The 16,294-nt window shown below is 39.1% G+C and overlaps 2 protein-coding genes across 3 annotated transcripts; one reads left to right on the top strand and one right to left on the bottom strand.

Annotated features, from left to right (window-relative positions):
* The first annotated feature begins 2,907 nt into the window (after nucleotides 1-2,907).
* On the top strand, nucleotides 2,908-10,322 carry LOC110002790 (immunoglobulin lambda-1 light chain-like). Of its 2 annotated transcripts, none has more exons than XM_065964888.1 (4): nucleotides 2,908-2,962; nucleotides 3,055-3,376; nucleotides 8,805-8,839; nucleotides 9,696-10,322. In XM_065964888.1, the coding sequence occupies exons 1-4, from the start codon at nucleotides 2,923-2,925 to the stop codon at nucleotides 10,022-10,024; spliced, it is 726 nt and encodes a 241-aa protein (XP_065820960.1). In that variant the 5' UTR covers nucleotides 2,908-2,922; the 3' UTR covers nucleotides 10,025-10,322. The 2 variants fall into 2 exon arrangements, with proteins under 2 accessions (XP_065820960.1, XP_065820959.1); XM_065964887.1 differs by lacking the exons at nucleotides 2,908-2,962; nucleotides 3,055-3,376 and adding exons at nucleotides 7,962-8,075; nucleotides 8,164-8,489 and having other exon boundaries at nucleotides 8,806-8,839.
* A 1,206-nt stretch (nucleotides 10,323-11,528) lies between these two features.
* LOC136183059 (immunoglobulin lambda-1 light chain-like) lies at nucleotides 11,529-13,772 on the bottom strand. Its single transcript, XM_065964889.1, has 4 exons — nucleotides 13,718-13,772; nucleotides 13,300-13,629; nucleotides 12,954-12,983; nucleotides 11,529-12,110 (listed from the first exon to the last, which is right to left on the bottom strand). The coding sequence occupies exons 1-4, from the start codon at nucleotides 13,755-13,757 to the stop codon at nucleotides 11,782-11,784; spliced, it is 729 nt and encodes a 242-aa protein (XP_065820961.1). The 5' UTR covers nucleotides 13,758-13,772; the 3' UTR covers nucleotides 11,529-11,781.
* Between the last annotated feature and the right edge of the window lie 2,522 nt (nucleotides 13,773-16,294).

Genomic DNA, 16,294 nt, shown 5'->3' on the forward strand with positions numbered 1-16,294 from the left:
TGTGCGCCATAGACTGTAAATATTACGGTGTGCGCGTGTGTGTGCGTGTGTGTGTGTGTGTGTGTAAGCCTGGTTTATGTGTGTTCACTTTTAGTCTATCTACTTCTAATTCATAATAAACTGAGAGTGACAGTTTTATTCCTTTTTCTTTAATATGCAGGGTCTCTTTACTTTTGTCTTCAATGTGTGTGTATAAATCTTTGTTTTAACAATGTGTAAAAAGGTTGGTTTTAATGCCATGGCATTGTTACTACCCACTACCCACTTACATTTAATCAACCAATCAGTATGCTTAGTGACCTGTTATTAATTACATGTCAGTGCTCAGTCCACAGACTTTATCATGTCCTGAATAAGATCAAACAGAGAATATTGTATAAATAGTTTTCCACATGAATCAAAGTGTTTTGTTTTATTCTGACTGTGTCATGATTTGGTCTGGTTTAGTTTTGTATTTTGTGTATTTCAGAGTTTAGATTTATTTTTCTTGCTTTAGTTCTCATTCTTCTGGTGTTGCTTGTTTCCCTTGTGTGTTATCTTAATGTTTCCTAGTTTAGTCTGTAGGTGTTTTTATTTTGTAATTTCTTATCCTTGTGTTTCTCTGTACTAGTATTGTTAAATTATTGAGTTCTCTGTGTCTTCCTAGTCTTCTCTAGTGTTTCCTGTTTTATTTTGTAGTTCTTGTCCCCAGTGGTTCTTGTCTTGTATTTCTTCCGGCCTCTGTGTGTGTTTCCCTCCAGTGCTGATTGCCCTCATTGTCTTCACCTGTGTGCTTTGTCTCACCTGTGTTTGATTACCCCTGTGTATTTAGTCTCAGTGTTCCTTCCTTTTTGTAGTCAGATGTTCCCCTTGTCAGTTTGCCAGATGTCTACGTGGCTTATTTTCTTCATTTGGATTTTTTTGTTAAGAAAGTACGTTTTTGGTTTTGGGCGTTTGATCTTTTGTTCATAAATATTGTTTTGGTTTTCTTCAATTGGGTTCCAGTTCCTTGTTTTTCATATGTGACAGACTGGCTGGAACAAGAAAAGGGAAATGGCAGAAACAGGGTTTAATTAAATATTTTATTTTCCTTAATCAATTTTGAAATTGAATCTATAAATAAGTAGAACTATGAGAATAGAATTATTGATAAATTGGATTTTGTTTTCCAGCATTGCTGGTTTGACTCCCGTGTTGTCCTGTTCACATGTTGGACTGTGATTTTAACATTCTTTACACTCTTAAGATCAAATGATTCCCACTGGTTGCCCACATGTGGTGCTTTGCCTTAAATAACAGTGAGAGGTGTAGTTCATTATAGTGCACCATATGCTTATTCATAAGATTTGCTCATTAATCTGTTCAGAATGAAGTTGGGGAAACTCCCCCAAAACACCATTCATAGTGTGATAAATGTATATATTGTAATAAAGCAGAGTTCTAGACCAGCTTTATAACCATTATGTTCCTTTATATTTCTCACAACTCACAACAGCAGGATGAAGATTCAGGTGGTTTGATAAATGCTGCCACCTTGTGGCTAAAATTAACTTTGTATAAAAAGATAAATATTTGAAAGCTTTAAAACCATCATATTCATACACCATGCATATAGTACAAATAATATAAGCCAACATTTTCTGTAAAATATACAATCATATCATCTCATTTTTTGATACATCAGCATTTCTGGACAAGAAGACTAAGGTGTCTGTGGCCCTCTCCTCCTCGGCCCCTTAATAATCCCCCGTACAGGAGCTCTCATCTGTGCTCGCAGTGGAGCCCTGAGTCCAACGCTGGGGGGAATCCTCTGCACCGGCCGCCGAGGCAGAGTGAATCTGCCGCTCCTTAGATCGTCCACAAAACCCTCCACGCTGTCAAACTTTGCAGAGAGCCTCGCCAGCTCATCTTTTAGAGCGTTGAAGTGCTTGTAGAGATCTCCCAGAGCATCTGACAGGGGCTGGATCCTTCACACAAGTAGAGATATGAAGGAAAGTACAAATGACTAAATTATTTTAAATGACTGCATGACCTGTCAAAGAGCTTTGGTACTTTGATTTTCCATAAGCTCACATTAAATTGGAACATTGTTTACTGGTAGAAGACAAAGGAGAGCCAAGTCAAGTTGACAACTTGAAAGTCAGGCCATGCTGTTAAGGAGGAACAGCCCCATCATCTGCAGGAAACATCAGGACAACAGACATAAAGCATGGTAGTCCCTTAAGAGAAGATGAAAGTTTATAAAGAGCACATTTTTGTCCAAAATCTCAGAAAAGACACCTACGAGTGAACAAGTGAAATATTTACTCACGTAAACATTTGGCGCAGAGTCTTTTTTTTTAAAGAAAGGTTCAATGACTTGGAGTTATATAAATCACACAAGTGAAGAGAAAAGAAAAGAAACCATCTTGTGATGTTTGTGTTTTAAAATCATGACAAACACTATCACCTCCAAATGAATGTGACATGAATATGATATTAGTGTGTACAGAGTGAAGGGAACTTTAATACGATGCAGAAGAAGATCATGTTTGTGTCTCATTTTGAGTTTCTGTTGATTTTTATAACTAATAACAGAAATAACAGGACAGATTTACAGCTCATAAAAAAGATTATGAAACATTTTTAATCAGCTCAACTAACAGAGATGGACTTTATGTTTTATACATAAACTTTTGTTGGACCCTCAGGTTATTTACTAGATTCAAAGAAGATCATCAGAACTCCAAAGACAACAACAACATGACAAACAGGAACAAACAGACATAAATCCTGTCTGTTATTAATGAATGAAAACAGTGCTGAGTGTGTAAACTCCTCCTCCTCCTCCTCTTCTCCTCTCCTCAGTGTCTTTATAAGCTTCAGTGTCTCTTCTCCTCACACTCCAACCCTGCTCACCTCTCAGCTGGACAGTAAGGGACGTTTACAGCACACACTGACAACATGCTGGGGACCCTGTGCACTCTCATCACTGCTCTAACATGTAAGGAGGCTGACTTACTGCAGCTTTGAGCTCATGTTGGATTCATCAGTCTGTGTGTTTCTCTTGACTCCATGTCATCTTGTTGTTTCCAGGTGTGAGTGCTGTGACGCTGGTGACACAGAAGCCTCCTGTTGTGACTCTGAGGAGAGGAGAGACAGCCACCATGGACTGTAACCTGGGGACTGTGACTAACAGTTATGCTCTTTGGTACAAACAGATTCCAGGAGGAGTTCCTCAGTATATTCTCAGGAACTATCACAGCAGCTCTCCAGAGTATGGCTCTGGTTTCTCCTCTCCAAAGTTCACATCCACTCATCAGTCACAATCAGATTATCGTTTGATCATCAGCACTGTGGAGGAGAGAGACTCAGCAGTTTATTACTGTCAGACATATGACAGCTCTGTTGATGAGTGGGTATCACAGTGATTTACACCGTGACAAAAACCTCCTCACTGAACACTTCTGCTTTTTGACTCTCTGACACGTTAACTAAAGCCCCCTGTAACTACCAACCAGTGTCCTCAGTGTATTCTTGATAGACCACTTTGATGTAAAAAAACAAAAAAACATTAACCATTTATTAACCATCAGTAAACATGAAGACATAACATATTTCAGTGTTTTCAGACTCTTTTTCTTTCATTTTCATGACACTTCATTTTGAAAACCATGAAGCCACCATTCAAATAGTTTTCTGTTATATGCTGGAAAGGAGGCTCTAGCCGATTGTCGAGCCTCGGATACAGGAAGAACAATGGTGATTCTGTCCTGGTCGTGGGACAGTGGATCAGCTCTTTACCCTCGCAGAGCTTCTTGGGGGGGCATGGGAATTTGCCAACCCAGTCTCATGTCAAAATGTGTAATACCTATGTTTGTCCACAGCGCAAAACGTAGTAGTTTCACAGTAAGGGCTTTAAAATTGTGACATGCCTACATTTTCTTTTGCCTGTTGTTGAATTGTCTTTGTTGCATCCAGTGCGTGCATGTGAATAAGAAGACAATTTATTAATTGCCAGTGGTTCATTTATTAACCGAGAGTAGACATGTGTCATTCATCAGGCATGACATGTTATAACTGCGCATTCTAGTGGTGCTGATCAGGATAAACACGCGCCTGCTACGGTGGCCTGTAGTAAACAAACAGAACGATCATTTAGCGAATGATCTACATCCTTACATTTTGCTTTTAGCTCTATCAGAAGCAAAAAAACACTTTGCAAAATCAACATAAAACTATTCTGTCTTACTGTACTGCTAACATGTACATCATACAGCTTTGTAGAAACTTATGGACTTTTCAATAACATTTCCACATTTAACTTGTAACTATCACAGAATCATGACATTTCTGTTAAGTTTTCTCTTTTTCAAAATACTCAACAAAATGAAACACACATTTTACTGTCCCTTTTACTTCTTTTTTTTTTTTTAGTTCATTTTACTGAATGTATTTTGGAGTTGGTCTGCAAATGCGTCCTGAGCGTGAGATGTAAGGGGTGTTACTGTAATTACTGAGGGGGTTCTCTGTCTGTGTGAAGTGGCCTTCGAGGGGATTTGTGATGAGGTCTCAGTGTGTATGACTCTGTCAGCTGTGGAGGGAACATTATCCAATGCAGAGTGGTTCGTGTTCTGGGGCTCGAAGTCCTCTGTATACGGTCGTGGCGGTGGTGGCTCTGCAACAGGAAGGATGTGGCGGCGATTTCTCCTGTATGTTGTTCCGTTGGACTGGATGATGTAGGAACGAGGCTCTTTGCTCACCATTTTCACGATTCCAAGTTAATTGTAGCCTTTGGGAGCCTGCATTCTGACAACTTGTCCTTCTGACAAAGGTCTGAGAGGGCGACTTGAAGTGTCATAGTGGCGCTTTAAAGTGAGCCTTTTGTTGAGAAGATGGGCATTCATTTGCTGGGTATTTTTTGGGGTAGGCTGCAACAGTTTGGTGCTCACAGGAATAGCTGTACGTGTCTGACGTGACATCAGGCGTTCAGCTGGAGAACCAAGTGTAGGATCACGGGAGATGTTCCTGAGGTTTAGAAGGTTAAGAAACACATCAGAATCGTCTCTGTAAGATTGTTCCAGCAGTTGCTTGGCACTGCGGACAGCTCTCTCTGCAAGTCCGTTTGATTGAGGGTACTCAGGGCTGCTTGTGAGATGTTCAAAATCCCATTGTCTTGCAAAATCCTTAAACTGCTGACTGGTGTATTGTCTGGCATTGTCAGAGAGCAGGGTGTGAGGTGTGCCATGCACTGAAAAGTGTCTTTTTAATTTTGTGATCACAGCTGATGACGTCATGTTGTGGATAAGGTCAATTTCAAACCAACCTGAATAAGAGTCGACCAGCACTTGGTAATGTTTACCATGCCAATCGAAAATGTCTGTTGCCACTGTGGACCATGGGAGGCTTGGAACTGGATGAAGCTTAAGAGGCTCCTTTTGCTGATGAGATCTGGTGCTGTTGCACACTGCACATGAAAGCAACTCTTCAGTGATGTGTTTTGACATTGTTGGCCAAAATATGACGCTTCTAGCTCTGCGTTTTGTTGCTTCAGCACCGGGGTGTCCTTTGTGCACAATGTTAATGTACTCTCTGTGCAGGGACTGGGGAATGACAGTTTTGTGTCCTTTCATGATGATTCCACCCTCGACTGTCAGCTCATCTCTGTAGGGGAAGAAGGGACGCACAGCAGGCAGGAGCTGGCTCTCTCTTGAGGGCCAACCTCACTGAATGCCTGCAGTGAGAGTCTGTAGCACCTCATCCTCCGCTGTGTGCTTTCTAAGTTCTTCCAGGCGGGCTGTGGAAATGTAACTAACAGACATAACTTCAAAAGTGTCATTTTCAGCAGGGCTCTGGGGAACTTTTGTAGTCGGGGCTCGTGAGAGGGTGTCTGCGAGGTACATGTGTTTACCTTTTTTGTAGACTAAGGTGATGTCATAGCTTTGCAAGTGTAGCATCATTCTTTGGAGATGGGCAGGGGCAGAGTTGATCGGCTTCTTTAGGATTGTCACCAAAGGTTGGTGGTCTGTTTCCACCGTTATGGGCTTACCATAAACATAGTCTCTGAACTTTGTGCAGGCAAACACGACAGCTAGCAGCTCCTCCTCAATTTGAGCATAACGAGTCTCTGTGTCCGTGAGGGTACGTGATGCAAAGGCAACGGGTTTGCTGTTTTGAAGGCATGCAGCTCCTAGTCCATAACAAGATGCATCGCATGTTAGTAACATCATAATATGACAGTACAGGTGGGCTTGACAGACACGACTTGAGACGTTCAAATGCTTCCTGATGCTGCTGGAACCAGCACCATGCAGTTTCTTTGTGAGTCAGTTTTCTCAGTGGTGAGGCAATGTCACTGAAGTTCGGGATGAACTTGCCAAGGTAGTTGACCATACCAAGGAAACGCTGTAGTGAGGTGACGTCTGTGGGGACTGGAATGTCTGTGATGGCTGCAGTTTTAGCAGGGTCTGCTTTAAGTCCTCCACTTGTGAAGACGTGACCTACATAGCCAACGTGGTCCAGGTGAAATTTGCATTTTGCTGGATTAAGCCTGAGGTTTATTTCTTTTACTCTTTCAAGCACTCTCTTTAAGTTAGCATCATGCTCAGCTACATCACAACCTCCGATGATGACGTCGTCGACGATAACTGAACATGGATAACCTGCTAACAGTTGTTCCATGAAACAATGAAATCATATAAATCACACAAACTGTATAGTATTGTCTTTATGTATTGTTACATGTTATAGTTTATAATGTTGCTAATATGCATCGATCTGTTCCAATCGTTTTATTAAATTTGGTTGTAATGTAAGACATCCATGAAAATGTAACAGAAATCATTAGTTATTGCATAGGAGCTTAGTTTGATGTCTCTGGTCTGATGTTAACCCGTTTTATGAGCCGCAAACCGAACGTCCACTTCCTTCAGGTTCGTTGTTGATAGCATCCATAGCTACCACCATAGCAACAGTAGAAAACGTAACAGTCCAACGATTTTCAAGCGAGACCTGAAAGAATCTTAGTAGAAACGAACAAACTAAAGATCATAAACATAAACTGAACGAAGATTATGAAGATACAATGTACATTTGTCGCCAGAAAGGTTATCAAAATGACACCTAAGCCTCAAACTATCTTAAAATATTGCATTGAGTCTCTTTCACATTTAACGCTCCTTGTAACTGCTCTACTCTAGAATGTGACATCCAATAAGTGTCCTAAATGTATTCTTAAAGGACAGAAACCTCGTCTCATTTATTATTACACATAACAAGAAAAAACTTTAGTCAGTGTCTATGTTCATCTTTTCTGCATGTTGATATAAACAGTTGGACTGAAGTTAAGTTGGTTAAAGCTACTAAAACTATATTTTTATCGATGAAAAAATAGCTTTGATTGTAATACATAATGGAAAAGATACAAAACTAAACACACAGATTCATTCTTTATCTCTGGAAACATTGAAAACCAAGAGGAGCTTGTATTTAGAATATAAATCACACAAGTGAAGAGAAAAGAAAAGAAACCATCTTGTGATGTTTGTGTTTTAAAATCATGACAAACACTATCACCTCCAAATGAATGTGACATGAATATGATATTAGTGTGTACAGAGTGAAGGGAACTTTAATCGGATGCAGAAGAAGATCATGTTTGTGTCTCATTATGAGTTTCTGTTGATTTTTATGACTAATAACACAAATAACAGGACAGATTTACAGCTCATAAAAAAGATTATGAAACATTTTAATCCGCTCAACTAACAGAGATGGACTTTATGTTTTATACATAAACTTTTGTTGGACCCTCAGGTTATTTACTAGATTCAAAGAAGATCATCAGAACTCCAAAGACAACAACAACATGACAAACAGGAACAAACAGACATAAACCCTGTCTGTTATTAATGAATGAAAACAGTGCTGAGTGTGTAAACTCCTCCTCCTCTTCCTCTTCCTCCTCCTCTCCTCTCCTCAGCGTCTTTATAAGCTTCAGTGTCTCTTCTCCTCACACTCCAACCCTGCTCACCTCTCAGCTGGACAGTAAGGGACGTTTACAGCACACACTGACAACATGCTGGGGACCCTGTGCACTCTCATCACTGCTCTAACATGTAAGAGATTCTTCTCAGTCCTTTCACACACCATCATTTCACACACCAACCTTTCACTCATGTCTTTTTCTCTGTGTGTGTGTTACAGATGTTGATGCAGTGATAGTGTTGACCCAGACGCCTGCTGTCCACACAGTTTCTACAGGACAACAAGCTGTTCTTCAATGTAACATCCAGAGAGATGATAGTAATTATGTCTCCTGGTACAAACAGGTTCCTGGTGAAGCTCCTCAGTATGTTCTGAGATTTCACCACTCTGACAGCTCACCTGACTTTGGATCAGGATTCTCCTCAGACAGATTCAACTCTAAATCTTCATCAAACATAGATTATCAGTTCATCATAAAGAGAGCAGAGACAGGAGACTCTGCTCAGTATTTCTGTCAGACATGGGACGACTCTGCTTCTCAAGCTGTATCACAGTGATTCACACTGTGACAAAAACTTCAGTGACAGACTGACTGCTGCATACATGAGATGTTGACTAAGTCAATCCAAGAAAAGCAGAATAACTTGAACAAAACAAGAAAGGATACTAAACAAAGTGTTCTTCAGGGTGAAAAGAGTTTGATAAAAGTCCATCAGTGTTGTTGTATTGTGAGCAGACTGATGAAACAATGACATGTTGACAGTGAAAGTTGCTCTCAACAGGATGTTTCAGTTCCACTCCCCTCATTAGTGAGAGTCAGGAGGTTTTTGTACAGCCATGTATACAAACTGAATCACTGTGGTATTCGGACAAGGCACCAAGCTGATTGTGACGAGTAAGTACTTTGAAACTCATCATGAAATGAGAGAGATTTGATCATTCTTATTCAAACTGATCAGTAATCATCATTTGTTATTTAACTCATTGTTCAGATATATTTTTGTGTGAACAACACACATTTATATTTAGTTCTCTTTCTGACACCAGACTATGTCTTGGAATGAAACAGAAAGCTTTCAAAAAGATTTCAACATTTGTATGAAATAGTTTCTGTCAATTCTGAAGTATGTTGATGTTTGAGGAATGTTGAACAGTTCAGATCAAATTACAAAATGTGACAATTCATGTCCAAATATAAACGGCATGTTTGATCCTTTCTAAACCTTTGTTGAATCATCTCTAAAATGTTTCTTACAATGTGATATGAAGAATTCAAACTTCTAAACTTCTCGTGTTTCAAATGTTTAAAGTTTTTGATGAGTTAGTTTTTTAAATTAAAAACATGCTCTGGATTATTTCCTCATTTCTAAGTGTTAGATAGTTGGTTAGAAAAAAGAATTGAATTGTTATTTCAGGACAGTTGTTTCATATTTCACAAAGTATTTTTCATGGCACACAAAGTGTCTTTATGATATTGTTACTGTCATAAAAAATGATCCTGATTGATGAATGACTCATCATTTTGATCATCATTTCATGATGTTTTTACATGTGATGACAACATTCTTTACTGCAGCCTGTTTGTCAAACTGTGAACAAAACTAATGAGTTGATGGTCTCTGTCATACTTTGTATTGAATGACTTCACTTGTACTCATGTGTTCAATGTCCTGTGTGTGTGTGTGTGTGTGTGTGTGTGTGTGTGTGTGTGTGTGTGTGTGTGTGTGTGTGTGTGTGTGTGTGTGTTTCAGGCTCCAGCCTCTCTCCTCCTGTCCTCACAGTCTTCCCTCCGTCCAGTGCTGAGCTCCAGTCCAACAAAGCCTCTCTGGTCTGTCTGTCCTCTCAGTCTGTGCCTTTTGCAGATGTGAGCTGGTCTGCTGCTGGGAGTCCAGTGAGCAGTGGGATCTCTACCAGCACGGCCGTTCAGCAACCAGACCAGACTTTCCAAATCAGCAGCTATCTGTCCATCCAGACGTCAGACTGGAACATGGACAAGGTCTACACATGTCGAGTGTCTTTGGGCTCCCAGACTTCAGAGAAAACCATCAACAAGTCCCACTGTTCCACTGAAGACCAGTAGAGGAGCAGAGGGACCATTTCTAATCTGCTTCTTGACTCTTTGTGCTGTTTGCTCATTACAAGGTTCACATCTTACAGTATATGTCTGCATGCTTGTAATACATGTTGTGTCTAGCTGGCCATTAAACCTTCTCAAGTGTTAAGTTCCTCTGGGCTCCCACACCTCAGAGAAGAATTTGACCAAAGACGATGAATAGATTGATCAGCATTTTTTTTATGCATAACTGTTGGTGTGAACACAGCTTTGCTTTATTGTGCATGGATTATTTGAAATAAAAGCATTCTTAATTAGATACAAATCTGTTGAGTTTATTTTGTCTTAGGTAAAATGTTTGTATGTATATACTCAAAACAATCAGGAAAATACACACATACAAATCAATAGGGCAGGTGCAGAGTCGACCCAAAAAAATCACTGAAGACAAATCAGACCATCTGATGAGGAGTATAGTCGTGATCAAAATGTCACACTGGTGAAATACATTTCTGGTATATTTAACCCCTGCAGTGCACAAGACGCTTTGTCTTTGTCTTTTGTATAAACTTATAGCTGATACAAAAACCTCTAAATCAATCAAATATGAATCTTAAGATAATTGACTGCACTTTAACTGACTCTTTTCAAACATGCACACATAAATGCATCAAGAGTTGTCTCCCCCTTGTGGTTGAAGTCAAGCCTTAGAGTTTTTTTCTTCCATATGTTATGTTTAAGAAAACCAATCTGTAAGTGATGACAGAATGTGATGTATTGAAGTACTTGTCATCCACTTACTGTTTGTCTGTGCATTTTTTTTAACCCTTTAAAAGAAAACAATTATCTTTGCACAAGTATCTATGTTTCTGGATTTCATTTGTCAGAATCTACTTCAAGGCAGGTCCTGCAAAAAAGATTAAGCTATGATTAAATATACACAGCCTTATGGTGTCTTATAATCAGCATCAGTATGGTGCAGTCACTCAAAACTAAATCTTTAAAGGATTTAAATATGTAAAGATGATCAAAATTATTATTTATTATTTTTACATTTTAACCGATCCTACAAGTTTCTACATTTAAGGACATTGTTAAGGTATTTGTCTGATTAACCAATTGATCACAAATGAAACATCAGTGTATTTCAGGTCAGAGACAGTTTTACAGTGAGCTGACCTTTGACCTCTTCATTTGCATGCAGCTATGAATAAGGAGAGGAGGCCTGCAGGTGCATCCTGAGGAGGAGGAGAGGGAGGAGCAGAGAGGTGATGCTTCACTGATGGAGGATGAAATCTCAGTTTCATTTGTTCATTTTATCTGATTATTCTAATAACACTTCCTATGCAAGAAACTAAAACGAGGCAAATATACAATAAACTGAAAAAGCTCTTTGTTGATGCACAGGTTGACCTATTTAAAATAGAAACATCTTCAAATACTGTTTTATTATTTAAAGACTGAATCAATGAAATGTTTTTGTGTTGATTAATAACCTGTTGGTAAGACAAACATCAGTAATGAGGAAATAAACAGTTCAATCATTTTTTATTTTTTTGTTATTTTTATTCATGAGTTCAATTAAAGAAAATTCTTCATTAATCACATTTTGTATTGCATAATTAATGAATCTGTAGCACGTTGCAAAGCTGATCCATCACCTCCACCTAAAGGCCACAACATGTATTACAAGCATGCAGACATATACTGTAAGATGTGAACCTTGTAATGAGCAAACAGCACAAAGAGTCAAGAAGCAGATTAGAAATGGTCCCTCTGCTCCTCTACTGGTCTTCAGTGGAACAGTGGGACTTGTTGATGGTTTTCTCTGAAGTCTGGGAGCCCAAAGACACTCGACATGTGTAGACCTTGTCCATGTTCCAGTCTGACGTCTGGATGGACAGATAGCTGCTGATTTGGAAAGTCTGGTCTGGTTGCTGAACGGCCGTGCTGGTAGAGATCCCACTGCTCACTGGACTCCCAGCAGCAGACCAGCTCACATCTGCAAAAGGCACAGACTGAGAGGACAGACAGACCAGAGAGGCTTTGTTGGACTGGAGCTCAGCACTGGACGGAGGGAAGACTGTGAGGACAGGTGGAGAGAGGCTGGAGCCTGAAACACACACACACACACACACACACACACACACACACACACACACACACACACACACACACACACACACACACACACACACACACACACAGAACACATGAGTACAAGTGAAGTCATTCAATACAAAGTATGACAGAGACCATCAACTCATTAGTTTTGTTCACAGTTTGACTAACAGGCTGCAGTAAAGAATGTTGTCATCACATGTAAAAACATCATGAAATGATGATCAAAATGATGAGTCATTCATCAATCAGGATCATTTGTTATGACAGTAACAATATCATAAAGACACTTTGTGAAATATGAAACAACTGTCCTGAAATAACAATTCAATTCTTTTTTCTAACCAACTATCTAACACTTAGAAATGAGGAAATAATCCAGAGCATGTTTTTAATTGAAAAAACTAACTCATCAAAAACTTTAAACATTTGAAACACGAGAAGTTTAGAAGTTTGAATTCTTCATATCACATTGTAAGAAACATTTTAGAGATGATTCAACAAAGGTTTAGAAAGGATCAAACATGCCGTTTATATTTGGACATGAATTGTCACATTTTTTTAATTTGATCTGAACTGTTCAACATTCCTCAAACATCAACATACTTCAGAATTGACAGAAACTATTTCATACAAATGTTGAAATCTTTTTGAAAGCTTTCCGTTTCATTCCAAGACATAGTCTGGTGTCAGAAAGAGAACTAAATATAAATGTGTGTTGTTCACACAAAAATATATCTGAACAATGAGTTAAATAACAAATGATGATTACTGATCAGTTTGAATAAGAATGATCAAATCTCTCTCATTTCATGATGAGTTTCAAAGTACTTACTCGTCACAATCAGCTTGGTGCCTTGTCCGAATACCACAGTGATTCAGTTTGTATACATGGCTGTACAAAAACCTCCTGACTCTCACTAATGAGGGGAGTGGAACTGAAACATCCTGTTGAGAGCAACTTTCACTGTCAACATGTCATTCTTTCATCAGTCTGCTCACATTACAACAACACTGATGGACTTTTATCAAACTCTTTTCACCCTGAAGAACACTTTGTTTAGTATCCTTTCTTGTTTTGTTCAAGTTATTCTGCTTTTCTTGGATTGACTTAGTCAACATCTCATGTATGCAGCAGTCAGTCTGTCACTGAGGTTTTTGTCACAGTGTGAATCACTGTGATACAGCTTCATCAGCAGAGTCGTCCCATGTCTGACAGAAATACTGAGCAGAGTCTCCTGTCTCTGCTCTCTTTATGATGAACTGATAATCTATGTTTGATGAAGATTTAGAGTTGAATCTGTCTGAGGAGAATCCTGATCCAAAGTCAGGTGAGCTGTCAGAGTGGTGAAATCTCAGAACATACTGAGGAGCTTCACCAGGAACCTGTTTGTACCAGGAGACATAATTACTATCATCTCTCTGGATGTTACATTGAAGAACAGCTTGTTGTCCTGTAGAAACTGTGTGGACAGCAGGCGTCTGGGTCAACACTATCACTGCATCAACATCTGTAACACACACACAGAGAAAAAGACATGAGTGAAAGGTTGGTGTGTGAAATGATGGTGTGTGAAAGGACTGAGAAGAATCTCTTACATGTTAGAGCAGTGATGAGAGTGCACAGGGTCCCCAGCATGTTGTCAGTGTGTGCTGTAAACGTCCCTTACTGTCCAGCTGAGAGGTGAGCAGGGTTGGAGTGTGAGGAGAAGAGACACTGAAGCTTATAAAGACACTGAGGAGAGGAGGAGGAGGAGGAGGAAGAGGAGGAGGAGGAGGAGTTTACACACTCAGATCTTATCATTTACTACAGGGTTCATGTTTTTTTTTAATCTCTTAATATTTCTCATTTTATATCTCATGAAATGTTATATTCTTATGAAATGACTTCTGACTAAGACAGCATGTTGCATATTTATAATGACTCTTGAGAATAATTAATTGGAAACACATCATTAAAGACAGAGGAGAAGAAGAAGAGGAGTTTACACACTCAACACTTATTTCAATCATCATGCTTGTCATTTCAACTTGTGTCATCATATGATTCCTTATCAACTAATTCATATCTGTTATTGAGCTGCATCAGAATTGATTCCTTTGTTCATTTTTCATCAAACAACCAAATGAATCAATAATCGACTGAATCATTTCAAACTCCTTTTTCATCCTTAATTGATGTAAGTAGAGTTCTATTAAGTGGTGTCCTTAATGAATCTATCACATTGTGTTGATACTCAGTACTCACTTATATTTGCCTTTCAAGCCTGAATTAGAACAAAATGACTTCATGGATAGAGGTAAAATACATTTTCAGGAATTGTATACACTTACAGTACACACTAAAGTTTACTTCTCTTAAAGAATGTGGCAACAAATCCATCCATCCATTATCTTTTAATGCTTTTCCCATTAGGGGTCTCGGGGGGCGGGAGACGATCCAGCTGTCATTAGGCGAGAGGTGTGTTACAACCGACAACCAGCCACACTCACATGAACACCTTTTAATTTAGAATCACAAGTTAACCTAACGAGCATGTCTTTGGTGACACAACCCATATAGCTACCTAGGTCATGTTTTGTTTCTACCCATTTATTTAGTATTATTGTCAGTTCCTGTTTTAGTTTGTACATACTGTCTCTGCCTTCTAGATCCTGCTCCTCGTGTTTTCCCACCTTGTGCCTCCCTGTCCTGATTGTGCTCACCTGTGTCTGGTTATCCCCTGATTGTCTGTGTACATAATAATAATAATAATAATAATAGCTTTATTTATATAGCACTTTTTAAAAAAATGTTTACAAAGTGCTGTGACAGACAAAGCAAATACAGAAACACAACAACAGAACAGAGATCAACAGAGTGGCCAAACAAAGAGAGCAACATTTTAAAGATGCAAATAACAGGAATAAGACAGATTCAACAGGCAGGTATGGAGAGGCAGTTCAGTACAATGAAGGAAAAATGAGTTTAAAATCAACCAGGAGAGAACAAAATTAAAATTGAGGGAGAGTGGGACGACATCACATCACAGGCTGTAAACACAGAATGAAGATAAAAAGAAGGGCTAAACAGGACATTGGTTAAATGAATAAAGCAACAGAGAGCTGAAGAGTTAAACGATAAATGGAGTAGGAATTTAAAAAGAATAAGAGCAGTAAATGAATACAGGAAGGGATACATTTAAAGGCTAAACCATTTAAAGAAGAGGAAGATAAAAAGGTTAAAAGCATTAAAATTAATAAAAGGAAGGGATAGGTCTTTAAAGGAGAATCACATAAAAGCAAGTGTATAAAAGTGAGATATAATCTCTGTTTCCTCCATCATGTTGCCAGCTCGTAGTGTGTTCCTTGTGTCACCTAGTACCAGCCTTTCTCTTCCAGTGAGCCTTGTAGTGTTTTTATTTACCTTGCCTACCATCTCATTTTTGTCTGTTGCCTGTCATTTTTGGATTAGTCTACTCCTCTTTACTCCTACCTGTGTACTGACATAGACTGGTTATCAGACTTTGCTTTTACTGAATTCTCACTTGTGTGATCCTGCAATTTTGGGTGCTTTATCCATCTGGTTCTGTTTTTTGAACAGAGGGGAGGAAGCTGGAGTACCCGGAGACAACCAACACATGCACAGGGAGAACATGCAGACTTTACACAGAAAAACTCCTGTCTGACAGGGATTCAAACCAAGGACCTCCTCGCTGTGAGGCAACAGTGCTAACCACTGCACCACCGTGCAGCCTTAGTGGCAACAAATCAAACTAGAAAAGTTGATATCTCAAAGCAAATTCTTGTAATTGATGGAATATTTGACTTTCTTGTGACATGTGTTGGTGTCTCATATTGTGAGTGTAAAATCTTCTCTTCATAAACTCAAGAAATAAAACTCTAGAAGAATATACAGATGATCAGAAGGTGAGGATGAGTGAGCCCCTGAGTTAGAAAGTGATTGTTTTTTCTTATCAGTGTAAAACATTCTCACCAACATTGCTCAGTGTAATACAGTACTTTATACAGTTAAGCAATATAACATGGGAGGGAGTGCTGTTGTTCTGAATATCAGCACGCCTGTGATTCAGCCATGTCAACGATCATCACAGCTGTGCTCATATGTGACCTGCTCCATCATTTGGAACGTGTCACATATAAGCAATTTATTTCTTCTCCAGTTTACAGATGGAG

The sequence above is a fragment of the Labrus bergylta genome, chromosome 16 (assembly GCF_963930695.1).
Source record: "Labrus bergylta chromosome 16, fLabBer1.1, whole genome shotgun sequence".
Classification (NCBI taxonomy): Eukaryota; Metazoa; Chordata; class Actinopteri; order Labriformes; family Labridae; genus Labrus; species Labrus bergylta.

Excerpts from the sequence above, each read along its gene's own strand:
- LOC110002790 (XM_065964887.1), top strand. The coding sequence starts at position 8,036 with ATGCTGGGGACCCTGTGCACTCTCATCACTGCTCTAACAT. Across the intron at positions 8,076-8,163 it reads TCTCATCACTGCTCTAACAT|ATGTTGATGCAGTGATAGTG; the intron begins GTAAGAGATTCT and ends TGTGTGTTACAG. Across the intron at positions 8,490-8,805 it reads ACGACTCTGCTTCTCAAGCT|GTATTCGGACAAGGCACCAA; the intron begins GTATCACAGTGA and ends TGAATCACTGTG.
- LOC136183059 (XM_065964889.1), bottom strand. The coding sequence starts at position 13,757 with ATGCTGGGGACCCTGTGCACTCTCATCACTGCTCTAACAT. Across the intron at positions 12,984-13,299 it reads CTCTGCTGATGAAGCTGTAT|TCGGACAAGGCACCAAGCTG; the intron begins CACAGTGATTCA and ends TCACTGTGGTAT. Across the intron at positions 12,111-12,953 it reads CACCAAGCTGATTGTGACGA|GCTCCAGCCTCTCTCCACCT; the intron begins GTAAGTACTTTG and ends TGTGTGTTTCAG.